Source organism: Buteo buteo, chromosome 16 (genome assembly GCF_964188355.1).
Source record: "Buteo buteo chromosome 16, bButBut1.hap1.1, whole genome shotgun sequence".
Taxonomy (NCBI): Eukaryota; Metazoa; Chordata; class Aves; order Accipitriformes; family Accipitridae; genus Buteo; species Buteo buteo.
This window is the reverse complement of record NC_134186.1, coordinates 4,225,815-4,235,995: the sequence shown is the minus strand read 5'-3', so window position 1 is coordinate 4,235,995 and position 10,181 is coordinate 4,225,815. Positions and strand designations below refer to the sequence as shown.

General features: G+C 45.8%; 1 protein-coding gene across 5 annotated transcripts in view; it reads right to left on the bottom strand.

Moving 5' to 3' along the window:
- Positions 1-4,557: 4,557 nt before the first annotated feature.
- The window catches only part of MAN1C1 (mannosidase alpha class 1C member 1), a 68,614-nt gene continuing 62,990 nt past the window's right edge, over positions 4,558-10,181 (bottom strand). For all 5 annotated transcript variants that reach the window (XM_075047480.1, XM_075047479.1, XM_075047481.1 and 2 more), the window contains 3 exons: positions 9,656-9,828; positions 8,710-8,825; positions 4,558-8,036 (listed from right to left, as the gene is read on the bottom strand). In XM_075047480.1, the coding sequence (XP_074903581.1) occupies positions 7,919-8,036; positions 8,710-8,825; positions 9,656-9,828 (407 nt within the window). In that variant the 3' untranslated portion in view covers positions 4,558-7,918. The remainder of the gene's footprint in view (positions 8,037-8,709; positions 8,826-9,655; positions 9,829-10,181) is intronic.

Below are 10,181 nucleotides of genomic sequence, written 5' to 3'. Positions count from 1 at the left end.
GTTAGCATTTAATCCTTTGAAGCTTTTGCTGTTTCCTAAGCCTGCCTAATCATTTTTGTTTTAGGTTTAAGAGCATTTTGGTTGGAGATGAGGAGGGCATGTCCAAGCCATTAAGAGAGTAGTGGCAGCTGCATCAAGGAAGGAGGAAGAAGCTGGTAATCCTGGGCAGAGCAGGAGCGGAGTGCGTGGAGTTTTGAGCGATTCCTGGGACAAGATAAAAAAATCACACTGTGCATTTTCTTGCAGACCAAGCAAGCAAGACTGGAGGGGGCAGGACTCAGGCAGTGAAGGGGAGGCACAGCCTTCTCCCTGGGACTTGGGCACTGTTCCTCTCTCTGCCATAGATCTCCACATAGCCCTTGACGTTTCTTTTGCAGTGAGGGTGCAAGCTTGGGCACCACAGTGGACCAGACTGGGGAGCCCAGCAACAGAATAAACACTGGGTTATTCGTAACTCAGATCAGCGTTGTTACATCTGCATGGCCAAGGGAGGAAGGAGAAGGTTCCTTCCGCCGGATCCACCGTAGAAGAAAATGTTCACGAAACTCTGCCACAGCTCTTTGCTCTCTACCTCCTCATCCATCAAAGAACTGGTGCTTGGGCTATGGGAAAGAGATGGGAGGAATTAACAGAGCATTGAAATAATGTCTGGGAGCAGAGACAGGTGTGAATGAGTTAAGCACTCAAGCACTTTAAGCAGATGTGCTTTAAAACTTCCCAGACTCATTAGGTTGGGCAGTGAGGTGTGGAGAGCTGTTGCTTACCTCAAATAACCTAGCAAGTACCTTCAGAGCACAAAATGTAACAGGACGAGATAGCTTTGAAACAGGATAAATGTACTTGGGTGTCTGGGAAACGAGCAAGAGGTGATATGAGATGACAAAGCCTGCAGACAGCTAGATGGAGAAGGAGACCTGACAGGGTGGCTGGCACAGCCAAGATGACACCATTTAGATGAGAAGCAGAGGGGCTCATTTTACATCTGAACCATTTCCAGTGTCATAAGCGACCATATAAAGATGACAAACATGAATTATTTGATAGGAAAAAGAATGAAAGACAAAAGGTGAAATAATTCAGGGCATCTGCTGGGAACTAATCCTCCTCAGAGGAGAACAAAACCAACAACTCCTGGCTCTACATTGCTGGTTCTTGAGATTACAGATTACAGCGCTCAGGAAGAATTTTAAATATCCAGACATCCGCTGTGTGGCCCACCCAGGCACACCTGTATCAAAGGAAATCCTTGTGATAGAGAAATGACAAGGAAGATTTCCACCAAGAAAATTCACCCAGCAGGAAAAGCTATCCCAGATTTCCCCTTTGCTGGCAGTGAGAGTGTCCAGCTGAAGATAAGAAAAATAGTGATAAATTGGTAGCAGGGATAAAAAACTTGGAGCGACCTTTTTTGCACTAGAGGGATGGGTTTTCCATATGTCAGAGTACATGCAGTAACTCCACATTCCAGGGTGGCACGTTGCAAGAGCAGAGAAACTCTGTCCTCGTTTAAATTGATGGCCCCATTCCCATAGCCTGAAACCCTGGCCTGTTTTAAAGTCAAAGCGATCATGGTATAATGGAAGGCAGCATTAAAATCTGAGCTCTGTGCACAAATGGATAAAGCACCTGGAAACAGAACCCCCCTCTGAGGAAGCAAGTCCTGACCAGACTGAGGCCTAAAAACATTAATCCTCTGGAAAACAGTAAGGAACAAGGAGTATCCAAGTCTGGTTTCAAATGGGGCTTTTCAAAGTTGACAAGAAAACCGGAGGTGTGTTTACTGCAGAAGAGGGACTTGCATCCTGCTCTGGGGATGTGCTGTGACAAAGCTTCACAGCCATGGAAAACACAGAGTTCATCCTGGAAAAAGAATGGCCAGCAAAGGCTGCGGAGTGAAGTGAAGTTTGACTGAGACATTTCAAAGTAGATCATTTAGTTGAAGAGCAAGAGCCAATGCCTACTCAATTCCCACGGGCTTGCATTCCTAACTCCCCTTTGGCCTCTCCTATTCAGTGGCAAGCAATCCAATCTGGTGGGTCACTTAACAGTTCTGACACTCGCTGGCTCTCACTAATGAAAGCATTTACAATGCAGGAGTGTTTTATTGAGAGGATTCCTAATTACAGCACAGTACCTGTATGAGGCTCCACAGGGAATGAACCCAAAGACCCAAACGTGATCAGAAGCAACTGCTGAAACTTTGAACCTGCTAGCACTGGCAGCCAGCGCTTGATGCATCACATCTGAAACAATCAGATAAATAGATCAGATCAAAATGTATGTGGAAAAATACTATGACTGCCAGGCTTTTGAATTCAATAACCAATTCTGCTGAAAGCCTTCCAAGGGAATTTAATAACGCCGTAAAAATGAAGTGTGGGTTACAAAAAGATGCATTTGTTTTCTGGAGAGTTTTGTCTTATCTCCTTGTATGGCCAGGCGACAACAGCCAGCTGTTCCACAAGTGATAGATAGTTAATAGTTATCATCTCTACCACTAATGCAACTTTCTTTTATCACAACTTCATTTACAGGAAATTCCTTCTGACATAACATAGGGCCACGTGTTCCAATGGTGAAAATTAGAATGGTAATCACGGTTTCTGAATTTGAATGTAACAGGGGAAATGGGAAATAACCTAGGCTGATCACATTTCCTGGTAAGGTGACTCAAAAGTAGAAAAAACCCACCATAAATCAACAACAGAATTCCCACTGGTGTCCCACATGCCTGAGACTGAAAGGCAGGAAAGCAGCTCAAAGACACACATCTTCCCAGATCCCTTCCATTAGACATTTAAAACCAAACCTCTGGTTCAACATAACACCCCATTTATTTATCTACTCAAACTAAGAACACAGAGGCGTTCCCATCTGGCCGAACAGAAGTCCTGCCACCTTCAATGAGCAGGAAGTATACAGGGTGGGTGCAAGGTAAGAGAGGTGAAATCCCAGAGCCTGCTTCTGCACACCGGGCTCCCAGAGTTGAAGGCTCTGCTTCAGCAAGAGCATCCAGCCAAGGCTTGAGGTGTGCAGAGGAGCAAGGAAAGAGCACAAGCATTTCAAGACACTGGCAGCACGAACATTTCTGTTACCTGCATTGCCGTAGGACAGAAAAATCCCCACTGTGGATCAGGGCCAGGCCTTGGAACAAAGCTGATTCTTGGAACAAACCTCCACTCCTGCTAAACACATGCATGCTTAACTTGATACCTGTGATGAATCCACTGGCCTCAGGGATTTAACTGTGGATATCCGGGAGCACAGGCAGAAGTATTTGCAGAACTGTGGTCTACGAGAGTGGAAATTTTCAAGCATGGCTGTTTACAGCAAAATACTTTCATTGTGACTGGTGCGGAGCTCCATGCAGGTGTCTTGGTAAGCAAATTTATCAATAAGCTTTACATCCTCAGGCATGCTGGGCAACTAAAAAAACTCCCTATTTGTGATGCAGCCATTGAACTGCAGGAAAGCAGCAGCTCTCCTCCAGAAGTGTATGGGACTTTACCAATACCGTTCTTGCTTACTTGTATGGAAGAGAAAACAAGAGCAGAGTTTTAATATAACACCAAGGATCTATTTCTAAAGGAAACTAGAACCATGCTATTTATTTGGGGAGTTTCAATTTTGCCAGGCAAAGTGTTTTGAGTTTCTCCAAGAGCAGGACATTTTTATTTATGGAATTCCCTTAATCTATTATAAAAATCCTCTGAGCTAAACCAGCTTCCCCATATCCAAATCTCTCGGATAACACAACTCACTCCCAAGATGTTTACTTACCACTAACCATCCCTCTAGGCCAAGCTTACCAGCCAGTATCTTTATCCCCAGGATAACACTAAGTCCGCATCTGACAACCTTATTTCTCTGGGGGAATTACAAAGGCATGAATTTAGAAACACATTTTTTGTTTTCACAACTTGCTCAAAGCAACTTTATCTTCCCAAGTTGCTGAATATCAAGAGAATGTCACAAGAATGAACAAAAACGTTCCATCACCAAGGGCCACGCAGCTTTGCAGTGACTAGAGGAAAGGCTGCTGGGAGAAAAGATGCCGATCCCAGATCCAGCCCTTGTTGCAGGAACAGTTAAGCAGGTACTCACGACTGCCAGGGTCAGAACAGGAGTGGCGTGTGAACACCTCTGCACAGTCATCCTGCTTAGAGTCACAGAGGACACGCAGGCTAAACTACTAGTTCAGTGGCCAGACTCATGGAAGAATCTGGCTTCAATTTTTTTCCTTTCTTTTTCTTCTCTTACTTCATTCCAGAAACAATGTATACTGAAGAGCAAACTTGGCGGGGGATTATTTATTTTTTGCTAGAAAAATAAGACATTTAGTAGAACTCCTGCTAACCCGTATCAGATGGTGAACAAGCAATTTAAGAGAGCTGGTGCAGATGGGAATTGCTGTCCATACACTGACTAGATTACTCTGGAAATCAACATCTATTGTGAAATATTCTTGAAATCAGCCAGTATTGTCACGTAGTTATTCCAAGCATGATGTAACAGGTCTTTGACAGATGGCTTTAAAGAGGATCAACCCAAACATGCTTTTTATTTTACAAGACTTTTATTCTGTTTCACAGATTTGACTATTACAGCAGTGAAATTATTACAAGTGACTCATAACATTTAGTTCCAAATAAAAGTAGAAAAACACAAAAACGATAAAGGAAAGTTAAATGAGATGTGATGTGCGGTAAATGTGTTTTAAGAGCACAGAAAAGGTATATAAAAATACATTAGGATCAAGAATTTTGCAGACAGGTTTTGATTTAGTTACAATTTTAACACCACAGAATCACAGAATGGTTGAGCTTGGCAGGGACCTCTGGAGGTCATCTGGTCCAACCCCCCTGCTCAAGCAGGGTCACCTAAAGCCAGCTGCCCAGGACTGTGGTCCAGGTGGCTTTTGAATATCTCCAAGGATGGAGACTCCACAGCCTCCCTGGGCAACCTGTGCTAGTGCTTGGTCACCCTTAGAGTAAAAAAGTGTTTCCTCATGTCCAGAGGGACCCTCCTGTGTTTTGGTTTGTGCCCACTGCCTCTGGTCCTGTCACTGGGCACCACTGGAAAGAGCCTGGCTCTGTCCTCTTTGCACCCTCCTTTCAGGTATTTATATACATTAATAAGATCCCCCCTGAGCCTTCTCTTCTCCAGGGTAAACAGTCCCAGCTCTCTCAGCCTTTCCTCATAGGAGAGATGTTCCAGTCCCTCAATGATCTTTGTGGCCTTTCGTTGGACTCTCTCCAGTATGTCCATGTCTCTCTTGTACTGAGGAGCCCAGAACTGGACACAGTACTCGGGGTGTGGCCTCACCAGTGCTGAGTAGAGGAGAAGGATCACCTCCCTTGTGCTGCTGGCAATACTTCGTCTAATGCAGCCCAGGATACCATTAGCCTTCTTTGCAGCAAGGACACACTGCTGGCCCATGGTCAATTTGGTGTCCACAGGACCCCTAGGTCCTCTTCTGCCAAGCTGCTTTCCAGCCTGGTGCCCCATCATAGATTGGTGCATGGGGTTGTTCCTTCCCAGGTGCAGGACTTTGCACTTCTGCTTATTCATTAGGTTCTTATCAGCTCGCTTCTCCAGCCTGTTGAGGTCCCTCTGGATGGCAGCACGTCCCTCCGGCATATCAGCCATCCCTCCTAGTTTTGTGTCATCAGCAAACCTGCTGAGGGTACACTCTGCCCCATCATCCAGATCATTAATGAGGAAGTTGAAGAGGACTGGACCCAGTATTGACCCTGGTGTACTCTGCTAGCTACTGGCCTCTAACTAGACTTAGTGCCACTGATCACCACCTCTATGCCCAACCATTCAGCCAGTTTTCAACTCACCTCATTGTCTGCTCATCCACCTCATACATCAACAGCTTGTCTATGATGATCTCCTTTGACAGTGTCAAAGGCCTTCCTGAAGTCCAGCTAGACAACATCTGCTGCTCTCCCCTCATCTACCAGGCCAGTCATTTCATCGTAGAAGTTTATCAAGTTGGTCAAGCATGACTTCCCCTTGGTGAAGCCATGCTGGCTACTCCTGAAGAATTTTTTGTTGTTCACGTGCCTGGAAATCGTTTCCAGGATTAGCTGCTCCGTCACCTTCCCAGGGCTTGAGGTGAGGCCGACAAGCCTTTAAGTAAGTCCTTGGCTCCTCCTTTTTGCCATTCTTGAAGACAGGAGTGACATTTGCTTTACTCCAGTCTTCGGCCACTTCTCCCAGTTGCCATGATCGATCAAAGATTATTGACAGTGGCCTTGCGATGATATCTGTCAGCTCCCTCAGCACTTGTCGGTGCATCCGTTCAAGGCCCATGGACTTATGTATGTCCACTTTGCTTAAGTATTCCCTGACCTGATCCTCTTCCACCAAGGGTACATCTTCCTTGCTCCAGCCTTTCCCCTGGTCTGTGGAACCTGGGATTCCTGAAGGCTGGTCTTGCTAGTGAAGACTGAGGCAAAGGCAACATTTGGTATTTCAACCTTTTCCATGTCCTGTGTAACCAGGTCCCCTGTCTTGTTGAGCAGTGGGCCCACATTTTCCCAGTCTTCCTTTTGTCACCTATGTTCTTATAGAAGCCCTTCTTGTTGTCTTTGATATTCCTGCCTGAATTAAGTTCCATTTGGGCTTTAGCTTTCTTAACGTAAGCCCTGGATGCTCAGACAACATTTCTATAGTCCTCCCAGGTTACCCATTCTTGCTTCCACCCTCTATATGCTTCCTTTTTGTGTTCAAGTTTGGCTAGGATTTCTCTGTTCATCCACACAGGCCTCCTGGCATTTTTGCCTGACTTCCTGCTCACTGGAATGGAACTCTCTTGAGCTTGGAGGACATGATTCTTGAATATTAACTGGCTTTCTCAGGCCCCTCTTCCCTCCAGGGTCTTATCCCACAGGACTCTTCCAAGCAGATCTTCGAAGAGGCCAAAGTCTGCTCTCCTGAAGTCCAGGGTTGTGAGCTTGCTTTTCACCTTTCCTGCCTGCAGGATCCTGAACTCCACCATCTCATGGTCACTGCAGCCAAAGCTACCTTTGATCTTCACATCCCCAATGAGCACCTCTCTTTGTTGGCTCCTCTGTCACTTGGAGGAGGAAGTTATCATCAAACCACTCAAGGAACCTCCTGGATTGTTCATGTCCTGCTGTGTTGTCCCTCCAGCAGGTATCAGGGTGGTTGGAATCCCCCATGAGGACCAGGGCCTGCAAATTCAAACCTGAGGCTGCTTCTATCTGTCTGTAGAGGGCCCGATCCTGTTGTTCCTCCTGGTCAGGTGGCCTACAGCAGACAAGACACCCACTGTAATGTCACCTTTACCTGTCTTCTCTTTAATCCTAACGCATAAGCTCTCAGTCAGCTCTTCATCCATCCCCAGGCAGAGCTCTGTGCACTCCAGCTGCTCTCTCACATAAAGGGCAACTCCCCTTCCTTGTTCTCCTATCCTGTCCTTCCTAAAGAGCCTAGAAAGCTTACCACCTAGAAAGCACAGTATATTGAAAACTGTTAATTAGAAAGGTGATAAATCCAACAGTATATAAAAGGCAAAAATGAAATGGAAAAACGAAAGGAGGATGTGTGTGTGTGTGTGTGAAGTCTATTTTATGGCAAACTTCCAGTCCTTTGGCCACTATTAAGCAAAGTCAGTGGATTTCATATAAATTCTCTGTATAAAGGAATGTCTATGAACTGTGTACAATATGGCCCAGAATAAACATCTCATTATCAGGCTAATAGAGCTCCTCACAGAGGAAAAGAAGGTGCTTACGTCATGGTTTCATCTTCCCAATATAATACTGTCCGGAATTGGACTAGTGCCCCAAAATACCATTTTAGGAACAATGCGAATTCCTTTAATGGAAAGGAAATGCAGTAACCCGCCGATGCTGCAGAAGCATGGTGCTGGGCAATGGCCTCACTACTGCACACTTGCTTTAAAGTTCGTGTGGTTGACTGGCAGGGGGTGAGCCTCTGTGTTGAACACCCAGTCGTCCAGGGACAGCACGTCATCTTCACAGAACAGAAGATAGAGGTACCTGGAGCCATAAGGCAAGGGTGGGTGGGAAGAAGATGGACACAAAGGAAGATTAAAGGAAACTCAAGCAGAACTCCAAGCATGCACAAGCAAGCACTGTCAGCAGGACTGTGATGGGGACTGCCATTGGCCTCAGCTGCCACGGTTTATGGTGACACATTTCCTGACTCCCTGTCTCACTCTCCTGCTGGAAACTACCACTCCTGGTGCAAAGGTGGCAAAACAGGATAGACATCTGCACTCAGCCACCCCACAAACATTAGCTCACGCTACCAGCAAAGGCAGATCTGCACCAAGGGGCAGCAAATTCAAGCCATGGTCATGCCTCCTCTGTATGCAGGACATTAACCTGGCAGAGGAGACAGCTGTCTCTTAAACCATCAGGGATAAATTCAAGGAACCTCAGCAGTCAGAGCCTCCCACTTAAAGCAGCTCTAAATCACAGGAAGAGTCTTTTAAATCCGGCACATGAGCATAAACCTCGAGAGTGCCAATGACAGCAGTGGTTCTACTGGAGGAAACTACCAAAGTTTTGCAGCACCCAAAGCCCAGCCCAGTTTTCCCCACAGAGGATAAGACTTCCCCCTTATTCTTAAAGTCTTATTAAGCAGACAAGAGTGTTGATGCTGCAGGAATTACGCTACTCTGAAAGGCCTCTGTGATACTAGACTTACTTCAGAGTCTCTGCGAGGAAAAAACTCTGTTGCATGTTGTCATGGGTTGGGGTTGTGGTGTAAACATCTCGGATGCCAGAAAAGCCAGCTTCTACTCTACAGTGTTTTTCCAGGGCCTGAGAAAGGAAAAGAAATCTCAGTAACACACAATAGCATGGAGTAACTCATTAATCATCATCAGTTGCACTACAAGTCAGCTTTACAAATTAAATTCCAGGTTTGTAGTAGCCTTTGTCTCTCACTGAAGAGCATGGTGATTACTCCAGACTCTGGGAATAAAGCTAGTTCTAACGAAATAGCAAGAGAAACATAAACCGCCTAACTTAGTTGATTGATTGACCTTGATGTTACACACATAGCAAAACCAGATCTCAAGTAGCAACTCTAACTGCGGAGCATCTTTTCCAGGGCAGTAGACAAATGACAGTTCTGCCACTGAAACGCAGCCCCTGCTAGGACATGGGGCAGCAGCCAACAGGCTATTGCATGAGCTAAAAAGAGGTGAGGGACTTTTTGGCTGGGTGGTCTTTGTGGGAAGAAGACGAGACAAAGGGCAAAGCAGGTTTGTTGATTTTCCCTGATCAACTACGAACCAGTGGTTCTAAGCAGTTGAGATATTTCAAATAGAATGTTGACTCCTTTTTGCAGAGGGCTGTTACATTAATAGCAGGTTTTGGTGTCTGCAGCACTCCTCCCATAAACCTCCACTGTTTTGATTGACTGATTGATTTTAGCGTAGCCCAAAAGGGAGAAGAAAACATTCACAACGATCAACAGAGACACAACACTAAATTGTACTATTTTGTGTATTCCTGCCCCATTGCTAATGTGTCTTAGTCTCTAACACAATTTAAATAATTTCTGCTCTTTTCACTGACCGAAGGAAAGATTTCTGTAAGAATCCAGCAGCCTGTAAGAGTTATTAACATGAGTTTTCCAACCGTACCTTCACAACCTCCCAGCCCCACTGTCTGTACTTGGGATCGTGTGTCAGCCGCCACATATACATGTAGCTTTCTACAACTTCTGGACGTAGGATGTAGTAGCGCTCGCTAAGCCTGGTTGCCATGGCTTCAGTTCCAGCATCAAAGCGAAAGGCTTCAGGGCCGAGTTTGGTATCTAGACAAAATCACACACATGCAATGATCAGCTTGAGGAGAAAGCAGGTAAACACCGTCCAGGTGCTTTTATGCTGCTCAGAGTGCCAACATTTAACAAAGGCTTGCGTGAGGTCAGACTAGCAGGTCAGTCAGGCCTGTGTATCAGATCAGCCTCACAGCTGATGTCAAAATAGGGGCAACTCTACAGAGTGCGTGAGCTGTGCCCACTGCCACTCCAGGTGTTGCTCATCCTCTGGTATGTCTGGGTACTATCCAGGTGAGGATAAAATGTTTCCAAGGGTGGATACAACCAACAAGACACAGACTTGGACCAGATTTGGGCATGGAGAGGGCAGGTACAAATCCCCCCCA